The sequence below is a fragment of the Dipteris shenzhenensis genome, chromosome 18 (genome assembly GCF_047967505.1).
Source record: "Dipteris shenzhenensis isolate YYH24624 ecotype China chromosome 18, Dip_SZ_1.0, whole genome shotgun sequence".
In the NCBI taxonomy this organism is placed as follows: Eukaryota; Viridiplantae; Streptophyta; class Polypodiopsida; order Gleicheniales; family Dipteridaceae; genus Dipteris; species Dipteris shenzhenensis.
Window position 1 is genome coordinate 27,865,889 of NC_141613.1, and position 14,152 is coordinate 27,880,040.

At 42.3% G+C, this 14,152-nt stretch overlaps 1 protein-coding gene across 7 annotated transcripts in view; it reads right to left on the minus strand.

Annotated features, from left to right (window-relative positions):
• The window catches only part of LOC147891045 (nuclear pore complex protein), a 111,584-nt gene extending 99,023 nt beyond the window's left edge, over positions 1-12,561 (minus strand). For 5 of the 7 annotated variants that reach the window (XR_015542567.1, XR_015542566.1, XR_015542565.1 and 2 more), the window contains exons 1-4: positions 12,187-12,561; positions 5,410-5,695; positions 5,163-5,238; positions 3,490-3,559 (exon numbers count right to left, since the gene is read on the minus strand). Coding sequence is in view for 4 of the 7 variants with exons in the window: in XM_087389213.1 (XP_087245339.1) it covers positions 3,490-3,559; positions 5,163-5,238; positions 5,410-5,695; positions 12,187-12,290 (536 nt within the window). In the remaining 3 variants the exon portion in view is untranslated. The remainder of the gene's footprint in view (positions 1-3,489; positions 3,560-5,162; positions 5,239-5,409; positions 5,696-12,186) is intronic. The other 2 variants (XM_087389215.1, XM_087389214.1) reach the window with 1 other exon arrangement.
• Positions 12,562-14,152: the final 1,591 nt, after the last annotated feature.

Sequence of the window (14,152 nt, forward strand, 5' to 3'; positions counted from 1 at the left end):
ACCGTACGGAACTGTACGGCAAGTACGAAAGCAGGTACGCGCAAGTGCGCATGGTGACAGCGAACCGTACAGAACTGTACGGCGAACCATACTGCAAGTACAGAAGCAGGTACGCGCAAGTGCGAATGGTGGCAACGAACCGTACGGAACTGTACGTCGAACCGTACAGTCTGGCGACGAACTGTACGGCTGAAGATTTGCTGTACGAAATAAAAATGCAGACTGTACGACGCTTCACTTGTACGGACGACGAGCTGTACGACGACCACCCAGGTACTGAAGGTACGGACACATTAGGTACGGTACGGAAGGTAGCAGCAGGAGCGTGGGCTGTAGGCTGGAGCTGAACGGGGAAAGAGCAGGGAGCAGGATCAATTGCTCTAATACCAAATGTGAGAGATTGGGAAGAGAGAGAGAGAGCAAAAGAGTGAGAGCTTGAGAGCTGAAAGCTTGAGAGCTGAGTTGCAATAGAAGAGTGTAAAGAGTACAACTCAAAGAGTGAGAGATAAGGTTTTGTCCTAGTGACAAAACCTTAGTAGTCACTAATCATAGTTAGTGAACTAACTGCGGTTAGGGGGAAAAACCTCTTAAAGAGGGAAAAGTGCCCCTAACTAGCTTATTAAATTACATTGGTCACTGCTGAATTATATCTATAATTCTAACAGACCCATGTGTGGCCCAAAGGATGGCTTGTTACACCACAAGGAAAAAAGATATGCCCTAATGGGTGAATCTAATTCAGACCATGAAGTTCAGCAAGAGATGCTCTAGGTAGGGAAGCAAATATCATCCAATGGCATGGCCATAACCTTGTTGTCCCACCTATCTTCTCAGTACTCTGCATTCTATTTTTCCTTGATAACCAGTGGAAGGATGAATAGGTTGACCTAGAAGGAATTGGTACTGATGGTGCTCAACCAAGAGGAAAGATTTCTAAATCCTTCTTATGACATTCACTCAGAGGCTTTGTCAGCTGAGCAAAAGGGGAGGAAGAAGATGACAGCTGAGAAAAGGTAAGCATTAAAGGCTTCACGTACATGTAACCGTTGTGGCCAAAAAGGTCACTATTAGCGACAATGTCTTGAAAGGATCCGTGAGGGGACTAGTGAGAAGAAGGTTCTGCGTCCCTCACATCGATTGGTCTGGCCTTCTAATAGCATGAGGCAAGATGCACTACCACATGCCTTCTCGTTCCAAATGGAGGATTGCTTGCTTATTTGTGGCAGCGGGCCTGCCGAACAAGTGCAATGGTAAAGGAGACTTTGATCGAGGCAGGCTTTCAAGCAAGATTTCGAGCCACGAGGAGTTGTTCTTGCCCCTAACTCAGGTGGTCAACTGTTTACCAATGTGTATTTGTTTGGACGTATTGACCTGGCTGATCCAGAGGGGGTTTCCTTTTGTTCTTATGCAGCTACTCTCTGATGAGCTACCAGAGATTTGGATGGGTCTAATGATTGCCAGTGCGGGAATCCAAACACCGCAAATTGATCCTTGTGAGCAGTGGGATGCCCTTTGTTTCGGGAGCACAAAGGTCATTGATCTGGGCGTAGCATACCAGAGGGGGCTTCAAAGGGGCTTCAAAGGGGGCTATATAGCCCAGTGATGCAAGTGCCCTTGCCGGGAAGCAGAACTTGCACCGATGGCAATATCAGTTGTATTGTTGTACGAGCACCCAGCTCCATCGAGATCATGTTACATCCAGGAGCTAAGAGGCACCCAGCATCTCTTAATGTACCATAGTTAAGTTAGGTCATGAGTGAGGGCCTTTGAAGTGGGTGTGCCCGCCCCCTATGAGGCTGTCTAGTGTAGGATTGGGGAGGTGCCTATGCTAGTAGGGGTCCATACCCCTATGGGCCAGATCACAGAATGGCTCAGGGTGCAATGCACAAGTGGGCAGGCTGCCATGATGGCACGCTGTCTGCGAGGTGTTCCCAAGAGGGTACCGGTCTGCTGCGGCACTGGTTTAGGGCCCTTTGTGGCCTGCTTGCTGCCATGTGGCAGCCCCTCTTGAGGGGCCTTGGTCAGGTTAAGTATGGGGGCCTGTCTGGCCACCCTTTAATGCTGCAGCCCCACTCCTAGCAGGCTATATATGAGCAGAGGTGGGCCAATCTGTTGGTCAGCAACCTAGGCTGCTGGTCGGCCCAGTTGAGGCAGGGGATCAGCCGCTATATGGCTGCATGGCAGCCCATATTAGGGCAGGAGGGGTTCGGCCCCATGGAGCTGCTCAGTCGGCCCTAGAGGCAGGGGCCAGCCCCTTATAGGGCTGCATGGCAGCCCCCCATATGCTGCAAGTGGGTCGGCCCACATAGGCCTGCTGGTCGGCCTGTTTGACCAGCTGACTGGGCGGGGGGGTAGAGTGCCTATTTATAGGCCCCCTCCCTCACTTATTTGAGCATCTCATTTTGTAGAGGTTTTCCCCAGCAGTTCAGGGGGTTTTGCCTGAGATCCCTTGCAGTGTCTCTTGTCTCTTCTCTCCTTTCAGTTCAGTTTGTGTGTGGTTTTCTCTCTCTCTCTCTCTCTCTCTCTCTCTCTCTCTCTCTCTCTCCTTTCCTGTTCAGTTTCCACTGCACTTCTCACAGCACCTACAACTAGCACCTAGCACCAGCAAGGCAGCAATTTTATAGCAACCAGGGCACCTCTACCACACAGTATTGTACATCTGTTTCCCAAGAATTCACTACGGGGAGGGGGCCAGTTGGACACAATGTGTGTTACACGCAACATGCTATGTCTTTGCAGCCTGTCTAGAATCTTGAAACCTATGTGCTTGGTTTCAGTTGAAGTTCGGTTGCATCTCTGCAACTTGTACTGCATAGCATCACAGATCGCATGCTTGCTATACAAAAGCAATGCTTTGGATCAAGAGTAATCGGAAATTTTCATTTGATATCCATATCATGATGTCATCTTTTAATTCTCAAAATTGAGGACCTTGGCCTTATGTTTTCAACCAAAAAAGTGTGGAGCTGGAAACAATTTAGAATTTGAGAAACTGATAGGGTTTGTGTTTTCAGGTCTACCTCTTTTACTGATGCAACTAGCTAAGAAGATCACAAAGTAAAGCTCCTCATCAATTCATTCTCTGGCGATTTATGCAAAGGCGGTCCTTGCTTACCTCCTTGCTCAGTGATTCTACCCTCCAAGTCCTAGCGCATTCTACCCTCCAACTCTTAGTGTTTGAGTGTATAAAATTTGACTAGACCTGCCTTAAGGACTCTCTTCCTTTTATATACCTGGTTGGACAGCTGTACTGCATCAGCTGCAAGACAAGCCCTTTCTCACTCCACTATATACATGTATGGTTTCCTTCCTTGCCAAAAAATTGTCACCATAATGAATGTTACAGAGCACTGAACACTTTAGAGCAGAATTCCACCTCAGCTTGGATGTTCTGTATAATAAGCTATTCAGTATAAATGCATTTATGGAACCTGCCACAGAAAACACAGAACCTTTTCGTGAAGAATGCAGAGACTGGATTACATCTACCTGACATGTTCAGCAAGGTCTCCACAGCAGGCCTCAAATTGCAGTATTAAGTCAGGAAACGGTAACAGCCCTGCAAAGGAAGTATACTTTCTTTTATGACAATGCAAAATGCAGGAGAAAATACGCACACAATATTCTTTAGGGAATGCATGTGTGACAGATCCATTCTAGCAACAAGATTGAATACCAAAGAAGCACATCTTGACAGAGGTCCCACATATGGATGCACACAGAAGTATATGGAACAATAAGATATAGAAAAGTGAACATTATAGTGAAATACATGAATGTCTTAATGAGGACAAAGCCAAAGACAGATTCATATACCTAGATGAATCCAGGAACATTCCCAAACTCATCCTCTAAAAACACAACATAGTGCAGTTTCAATCTCACGATAGTCACTCATAAGATTGAAAACCATAAACTCCATCATGCATAGCAGGGACTAGCTACTATGACATCCCCACTGACATCATCAGCGCCCAACAGTGTGTGTAGACCATCGTATAAAAATATTCTCTCACACATACAAATCCACACACACACATACTTGAGCATCCATTTATACAAAGTCTTCGTACTGAGTTTCTGTCGGCACTCCGGAGGTGAAGGGCAGACTCAGCCATGACGAAGGCTAGCACTAAAGGAGAAGGCTAATCAAAAAGTAGTCCAATATCTCTTCATTCAAGCTACAACTGCTTGTGAAGTCTAAACAATTTCATTTTAGTCTCTCCCAAACGAGCATCTAAATCTAGCTGATAGGGCAACGCACCATTTAAGATAGAAAGAATTATCGCAATACCAGCAGGCCGCAACTTGGACAAAAACTTCACAAAGAAGACAAATTCATGGCAGGAGAAAGAAAGAAAGTGAAGGAGATAGCAAGCTTGGTATCAATTGTTTCTTAGTACTAATATACATCACACTAGGATCGAGTTTCAAAAAATTGACAGACTCCCAAACCAAAAGCTAGCTAGGAACTAAAGAAACACATGACCAGATTCAAAGCTTTCTTGTTTAGAATTCAGCACCATCTTATTTAGTATTCATCCAACTTCCTCAATCAAAAGTTTCGCGATTTAATCAAAAGGTGTGAAGATTATTGATAGAATACGTCTCAGCTGAAGGATAAGGGTGATGTGAGGACGAACACTATTCTTAACCAAACTTTTGATACCAGCAAATGACATACGACCACTCATTGAACAATCGAATGTTATGGGAGTACTTGAACCCATCAGAAGCAATGAATGTAATATAAGGACCCCTAGATAAACCATGAAATGAGGGAGGCGAATATGGATACATCCGGGACATTTTGCAGTATAGGAAGTGTTTAGCAATCAATACCACAAAGGTTATAGAGGTGAAGAGTATGCCTCAACTGAACACAATGGTGATATGAGGACAAATACTTTTCTTGAGTAAACTCTTGATGTCAGTAAATCACATACCACAACCAATTGAACAATCAAACACTAGGGGAGGACTCTAACCCATCAAGAGCAACGAATTTCAATATAAAGAACTTCTAGATGAAGTTTGAAATGAGGGAAGTCAATATGAATACATTCGAGACAATTTTGCAGTATGGCAAAAACCCTCGTCTTGATCAAGGAGAACTACAAACAAAAACTCGTGCAACAAATTCTATACAAGCCAAAAACTACCTTGTAAAGCAGACTGTAGCACAGCGGCAAAGCGAGAGAAAGAAGATTCTCCACTGTCAGAGACCTCCTCTGGTTCCTATAATTCACAACAATAAGCACAATCAACAACAAATAGGAAATAGAAAACTCGTAATGGCATCTAATTCTGGGACTAATTTTGATACAAGATGGATCTAATTCTGAGACAATGTTTAGTATAAATATAGTCATGGACTCAGTAAAGTAGGTTTTCAGTCCAACACTTAACCTGTTTAACAACTTTAAGAGGTGGCATTGGTGCTAATGGCGTGAATTCTTGACCTTCATAAAGACTCTTCACTGGGATCTGACTACTTGGCAAAACCATTTTACTTGGAGGTTTCCTGCTCCATTTAGGACTATCTCTTGAACCTCTGATGCGCTTAAATTCATCATCAAGGCTCAATTCTTCTTTGACAACATCTGCTTGCTCAGAATACTCATTGTCGAGCACATCAGGGCTGCCCATATCTTCAGGGGGGAATACCCCAGCAGATGACCTCCTTTTCCTGCAACTTGTCAGGTTTTAAAGATGCATTAGGACATTTAGCATGCATAGTAGGTTTCAAAGTTCAAAGTCAAGCTATTTTCTGCAATATGTATCATCGTCTCTGAATACATATGCACATGCAATGTTGAAGACTTCAAAATTGAAAACATGACTTGGTGCTTCAATTGGCGAGAAACCTCACATAAAAATTTTGAACGAGCCAGTAATACAGAGACAATAAGACAAAGAAAGGGGAAACTTTCCTGGTGTGCTGGGACTAGTCCCCATCTTTAAACTATACTAGCCACTTATCCACACGAGTGAAGATATCATTCATACCAGACGACTTCTTAGATGTTTTTAAAATAATCTAAGATTTAGGCACACATGAGCCCTTGGGCTGTCATTGTAAATTATGCAGCCAAGGTACATTTAAACTTTTTCCCTTGTATCAATAAAGAAGGATCCTATTTTCCTAGAGCGAAACCCTAAAAAAACAATCAAGCCCAGAATGACTGCAATGAAATATACCTTTGTAAGACTAGAATATGTCCAATCATACAAGTTTAGATTTTTTGTTGTTCTAAAGACCAAAATCTACACAGAAAATAAAAGAGAAGAAAAAAGAGGTAAACAAAAACTTTTATGAAAAACAAAAGGAAGACATACTTAGCAAGCAAAGCAACACTTATGTCGTCATCAGTTAGTGACTAACTAGAAAGAAACATTGATTAAAGCCACAATATTTAAAGGCAGGATGCTAGGACAAACATGAATTAATTGTTTAGAGATCCCTGAGGGGCAATAAATTAATCAGCATAAGCTCTAGAAATCAGTATGCAGTATGGAACTAAAAGGGGTCTAGTAAATATCTGGGATAGTAAGGTGATGAAGCTCTCAGCATGAGAAGCCACTATCTGCACTCCATGGCCCTGACTGTGCAACCTCCATACCATTTGGTCATAGAAAAGATATATATACCTTCATGAGACTAGAATATATCCAATCTTACAAATTAAAATTTTTATAGAACAAGCAAAAGAACAAAGGAAAGGAGGGCGTCTGTACTGCTCCTACCGTTCATCTTCACTGATAGTCAGAGTGCTTTGGCTGTTGCACGGAATCCTGTTTTCCATGCTTGCACAAAGCATATTGAGGTTCACTATCACTATGTCAAAGAGCGATTATCAGTAGGTGATATTCAGTTGTCCTATGTTCCCACTAAAGACAACTTGGCATATCTATTTACGAAGGCTCTACCTCGACCTAAGTTTGAGGCTTTTCGGCAAGCTTTAAACTTAGTACCTTTTGTAACTTGATCTATTGTACTCTATACAGTCATAGATTGTAATATCCCTACACGATGAACATGTGCAACCATGACATTAGATATTCAAGTATCCTGAGCCATGTCCAAGATACTTCAGCCCATACCATGGAGGGGGGTTTGTAGGCCATTCTATGGGCTATCCATAAGTGCCACTTATTCCTTGGTATGTGCCTTGTAGGCCTAGTTATAGTCAGTTAGGACTATTGATACAGTTAGTACATGTACCACCTAGGTCAATTAGGACACTTAGTCCAATTAGGACAGTTTGCCCTAGGGTTTTGTTAGGTTGGCTCCCTCTTGAGCCTCCACTCTCAGTTTTCAAGCAATCTATTACAGCAGCTCGTTTTTCTCCTTCTCACCTCCATTTTTGAGCTTCCATTGCTTGCCATAGCCAACAGCCGTGCCTTGTACCTATCAATGGATCCATCTGGCTTTCTTTTTACTTTGAAAACCCATTTGGTACCTATGGCATTCCTTCCTGGTGGCAAATCCACAAGATTCCAAGTCTGATTTTTCTCAATCGACTGCAACTCATCTTGCATGGCATTCATCCAAGGCACATTGTCCTTGGCCTCTTCAAAAGTATCAGGCTCTTCCTCATCAAGAAGAGTACCTGCATAAGCTGATTCAACAGAAAGAGCCCCCCTTTCGTGCCTTGCTGCACTACGAGTTCTGCCAGGCAAAGGAGCATCAAGCTTACTCTCCCTCAAAGTTTGGAGCACCAAATTGGGAACCGATTTGGCTGCGTGTATTTCTGTAATCTCTTGCCTGACAGCATCTTCCACTGCCTGTGGAGGAACTAAATCAGCCGGTGGCTGAATTGGGGCATGTGGAACATGAGGAGGTTGCTGTAAATTCTGATTTTCAGCAAGGATGAACCCAAAGCAATGGGTATTAATCCCTCAACAACATCATCTGATGTAGAAGAAGCGGGCACATTAAATTCAGCTTGTATTTGTGCGTAGAAACTGAACCGTGAGGCCTGTTTCATTCTCAACCTTTGCCACAAAGTGTCAAAAATGCTTAAACACATCTGGATTTTTCTTTAAACCATAGACCCAAGTGTAATTAGAGTAGTCATCAATAAATGTGACACAATAGAGATAACCACCCAATGCAAGAGTCCTCATGGGACCACAAACATCACTATGAATGAGCTGTAATTTCCGAATAGCTCGTACTGCACCATCCTTCTTGAAGGGAAACCTGTGCATCTTCCCAAGTATGCACCCTTCACAGGCATGAGGAGAATGTTTTTGAAGGGTCATCAAGCTGCCATAACTCATATGCCCATATCTAGCATGCCATACCTCCGGCATTTTGCATAGCAATAGTGGGAGTAGAAACTGCAAGTGCATCATCTAATCTTTTCTCAAAAACATCAAGCTGAAAAAGACCACGAAACAGAGTGCCAGATAGTCTCAAGGCATAATCATCTTCCTTGACTCAGACCGCACACTTGTCATCTTCAAAGACAACCTGAAATCCTCTTTTACTGAGAGAGGACACAAAAAGCAAATTCTTCTTGATTCCGGGTACATAAAGAACATCATGAATTCTGAAATTTGTGCCATTTGTGGCTGTAAGTACAATCTCACAAATACCACGAACGGAATAAGAAGAATCATTTGCACAAGACACCCTTTTTCCAACGGGTGATGGATGCAGAGAATCAAACAAACACTTCCTGAAAGTGATATGTTTGGTGACACCACTATCAAAGTACCAATTATTCAATGTCTCATTGATGAATCCTTAGAAGGATCATAACTGCAAGTCAGAAAAGCATAAGAGTCATCCTCAAATGTGGCTGTAATATCTGGAGCAACCACTTGAAAATCAAGACTGCAAGTCAAAAAGACATACACTTCTTCCACTAAGTTAGCTGAAGCATCACCACCATCATGTGCATGAAGAGCTGAATCTGTGACAACCATACCTAAATCCATTTTCTTTTCCTTGGCAACTTGCATTCTTCTATGTAGAAGAAAGATGCATTACTGTCTTCGGTAGGCCTTGCGGGCCTATGAGACAAAGTACAATCACAAAATAACTCATACAAGCCACTGTGGGCTGAAGCAGAGGGCTCGCTTAGGCGGCACTTTGCTGAGTACTATGCTAAACTAAACTCAAAGCTCAAGAGACAAAACTAGTACTCAATCTCAGAATCAAAAGACATAGCTAGGCACCATGGTGGCTCTCGCGAAAATGTCTCGTATCTGTGTCTATCGGGTCATCTCTCTCTGTGGCGAGGGGCATGGTCTCCATGATCTCTGTATCCCATGGGCCATGTCGAGGGGAAGGAAGATAGAGGCATGGGGAGGACAAGTAGATGCTACAAGGGGAGTGCCAAGCATTCCAGTAGATTAGAAGCCAATGATTTGTCAAATTATGTCTTGCCTACAATGAGAGACAGTGCCAACCCCATGAACTTAGCTTATGTTTCTCCTCCATAAAACCATCCTTCCATAGGAATTGGCCCTCAAAATTATATGTCCCATAAGGAGAGTCTTTGGACACATAAGCCACCCATCAATCTACCAATAGGTAGGGTGCTCTACACAAATGTAGCTATGATTTCTCATCTTCTCGTATGCCCCACCATTTGATGAGATAATCTAGGTAAACCTTGTTTCAAAGGACATTAAACTCTCAAGTCCATGATTTACTCTAAAAATCAAGGATGTGGCCCTCACCCATAAGTGGCAACTCAAGCAAGACTTGCATGTAGTAACCCACATGAATTTTCCATGCGTGGAATAGCTTTGCATTAAAGTGCTCAACTAATACAACTCTCGAAACATGACCTAAAGAACTAGCAACCGGCTGAAAAATAGCCGAGGACTTGCACTATCCTTGCAAGATAGGAAGGACTCCTAAAATTCATGGATCTTCTCAATACTAGTTAGAATTTGTGCAAAAAACCTTTTGTGTTCCTTTCGGAGGATGCTCATCTCTCAACCAATTCTTCAGGCCTCATATGAAGCCCACAAAGGGCATGAAGTAAGAACACTTTATAGGTCAAAGTGTATAAGCCTTGTGATCAAAGTCTTCTCAATTATGAACCAATTCTTTAGGCCTCCTATAAAGGCCCCAAGGAATGTGGAGGCAAACCCTTTATGGTAAACAGTGTTTATAGATCATTGGTGATGCTTAGACGATGATGAAATTTCTAATCATGAGGGCATACTTTCCCATCAAAAGAAGATAATGAGAGTGATTGTGAGGGAGAGAAAGAGTGAGATTGAAAGCACAACTACAAGAAAAATAGTGATAAGGTAGCCTAGGTGAACACGGTTCTAAGAGCTTTGCGATGGTAGCACAGTGACAAAATAGGGATGAACAAGAATGTGGCATCACATCCAATCAGTTTCTTTACGAAGGTCAAGTATGGTTGTAGGGACTAAGGACGGGAATTGTGTGTGAAATGGGGGCCGCATGGCCCGTCTTTTACAATGAGGGGAACAGTCGTGACTGCCTAAAACCCTGCCTACCTTTGCCAACTTATAGAAGGCCTCACCAATAGCCCTCATTTGCAGCCTAACCAACCAAGCCAACAAAGCTAGCCAAGGATATCTTGGCAGGGCCAATATATTTGGCCCTTATGTCCCCTTCGGGCAGGCTGGGGGACTAGCCACAACTAAATCTAAGAAGTTTCCAATAGCAATGCTGCTAATGGTCTCTTCCTTTCCTTGCTCTAACAGAGGCTCATTTTAAGGGCTTGATTGATGCTGAATGCTCCTTTTTGTTGGCAGTCTAGCAACAATCAACTGGTTGAACTTGAACTACCCGATGCCCTTTTTGTGTTCTGTATCCCCTATGAGCTTAAGTTGGACCTTGTTTGGAAAAGGTCTACAAGAGCACCTTTGTAACATCTAGTCTTGTGTTGTCATATCCAAAATTGAGTCTGCAATGTTCTGCTTTTGTGGAGTTGTCTTGTGAATGGGAAGAAAAGGCATTGTTCTCTATTGGTCAGCCTCATGTTCCTCAAACTCTTAGGAGACTCCTAAGCCTTCCCTTCAGCCCAAGTTCTTTCAACAATACCACCACTTGTCAAGCTCCTTGGAGTATGTCCTTGTAAACCACTCCATGCCGTTGAATCTATTGTCAAACTAACTGCACTTGCTCACTTTTCCAAGAATGACAAAAGGAATGGTTGCTATGAATGGACCAAGGGTCTTGCTCCCAAGGTACTAGATCACCTCTCAAATCCTAAATGGAGATCATGCTCCATGCTCAAAAAGCCATGGTGCTCAAAAGAAGACATTGGAAATTATATCGCAAAGTTCGTAACCAACTAATTATTTCTTCAGCTATACTGAGGTAGCCAAAGGCATGGACTTGGGCTACGTGTTAATTTTGCAAGAGTGGCTGCCTTCTCCAAACAACTCACGTACTTGATGCTTCAAAGGTCAAAGCAAGACTATGACTCTCTCTTCTTGTTTGAGCATAGCACTGAAAAGGCAAAAGAAACATCCAACAGGCAGCAATGTATACTACTTTGTTATCTTTGAGCTGACGATGAGTGTCACATGGACATTCTTAGGAAAAGCGCAAATCTCTGCTTGTGCATGTATTGTAGGCATTATGGCCCTATGTATCTCTTGAAAGATAAAAAAGGCCTTAGCCTAGAGCATGTAGTCGCATACTAGGGTTACTTTGTAACTCTGGGACAGATTTGAGATCCAGGAACTGCAGCAGTCAGCATAACAATGGGATACCGGAGCTAAGAGACTAAGATGATGCATCTTTTCACAAAGATGCGCCTTAGGGGATTGCATCTTGGAACAATAAAGAAGACAGCAACCTCATCTAGTTAAGTTGCTCGGTATGTGTGGTTGAATGCAAGTATAACTAGCCTGCAAGAGCTGGTTAAATCCATGCTTTGAAGACATGGAGACATTTTATACATTATGAAATTGAATCAAACACGTGTATATATTTTTAATGATCTAACACGGAAGAGCAAAAGGTTGTCACCTCCCAAACACTGCAGAGGACTGTTTCAGAGGTAGCAAGCACATTCACAAGCAAATGTCATGATCTAGTCTGCATTGGCTTAATCAGTATGAATGACACTAAAGGTATGATCTTGTCATGCTTGTAATTCCAAGTGATGATGCAGAAATCCCTCATCCAGGAGAGATAAAGTACGGGCATCGAATCTGCGAGTAAAAGAAGGTTACCGATATCGACGATACAACTCCCGTAGGCCGCCATGGTCGGGGTCAGGCTCCATGAGAGCGTCCAAACTGATGTTGGGTATTCCTGGAATGAAATCGGTAGACATTGTTGTCGTTCTTTTCGAGCTGCTCTTCTGTCTCCCGAGCCCTTGTGGTTTTTCTCGGGGTTTTTCAAAAAGGTGGGTGTTAAAAGAAAAAAAAAATTACAGGTGATTTTCCACTTGTATTTTTCCCCCCTTTTAAAAGAGTCTTCACAGAACTAGAACTGAAGCAGCCACGGCCCGCCCGTGGTAGGCCTACCTACCTACCTACCGCGGCGGCCCTTGTTTTCGATTCCCACGGGACTACAAGCGCTTCGCTACTCGGAATGAGGATATCTTCCATTCCCATTCTCTGTAATCCTAGAAGGGTGTTTCAAACAATCCCCACAACCCAAGATTGGAGCATAAGATTATAGCGGGATATTACTATTATTTCTATTCATTCCATCTAGATACCCTCAAATTGGTGTGTTTTTTTTTTTTAAGAGTGTTCACAGAACATCAATTTTCTCAAAACTTCAGGTTTCAAATCTTTGAGCAGTTTCCTTAGAATTTGCAAATTTTTCAGCTACAATATAATTAAATCTCCTAACGTTTTGCAGGTTTTACGAAATTGATAAAATATTTTTTACTAATGAAAAATGAAAATGTTCTAGGTTCATTGTATATAGTTTGCAAGGTTTCTATGGGAGACAATTAGGGGACCCGCGCATTTCTACGGCACAATATGATTCTACCTAGTTCCTAGAAGCAGCAACAAACCCGTGTGCAGTACACGTTCTTTTCCAAAATTTATCAAAAGCTTCTCCAGGATTCAAAAATGGAGTGGTGGGCAGGGGATGGTTGGGCAAGGTTGTACCACGTGGCAAGCCCTTAGCGCCACTTCTTAAGTTGCTTCTTCTTTTTTTTTAACCTCATTTTTGGGAGCTTTGTGAAGGTAACGTGTATAGAGAGAGAACAACATCAATTCGTAGTGGGAGATTGAGCATGAGATTAATCTCATCCCCACAAGTACTTTGCCAAAGAAGTAGCCGGTAGAACATCTTTGTTCAAGCATGTTGAGATAAGAAGGCAAGTCAAGAGTTACAAGAAAACGGGTTAATAAGAGAATTGTTCATGTCCCATGTTATGTACTATGAGGAAGGAGAAATGTAAGGAATGTGTGGATAGCAAAGTTCTAAGCATCACAATGAGGTTTGCATTTCCATTATGTTGGATGGAAGGCATAATTGATAATTGCAAGGTGTAAGATCCTTCTCAAAGGTGGATATGAGATGAAGTTACTAGCAAATAAGGATAAGAGATGAAGAATCATGTAAGTCATTCTTTCATGACAAAGGATGGTATGTACGAATGGATAATAGGACGATTGGTCACTCCAATGCACCTACTATTATCAATTGGCTAATCAATCATGTGTTGAGACCGTGGGTAATTTTTTCATTGTTTACTTGGATGATCCCTTTGAAAAAAGTAAGTTTTTTAACCAAAAGCTTGTATACCATGGTTTTTGCATCAAAATTGCCAAATACTTAGAGTATTTATTCAAGAAGGAATGGCATATTTCAACAAGAACATCAATGAAGGAATCAAAGTTGCACTTATGAATCAAAGGTTGTGTGCTCTTATGCAAGCATTGAAGTAATGGAGACACTACTTGCTCCTAAAGAGTTTACCATGCATATGGACTACCAAACGCAAAAGCAATTGCAAAGCCAACAGAATCTACAACCAATGCATGACAAATGGGTACAATATTCATCTATTATTAACCATAAACTATGAGTCACAAACAAAGTGGCTAATGCTTTGGGTAGAAGAAGAGCATTGCTAACTACAATGAAGAATGAGCCAGCAAGCTCCATATAGATGTAGGAATTGTATGCTCAAGATGAAAATTTGGTGAAGCTTACTGAGCTTGTGTGAAC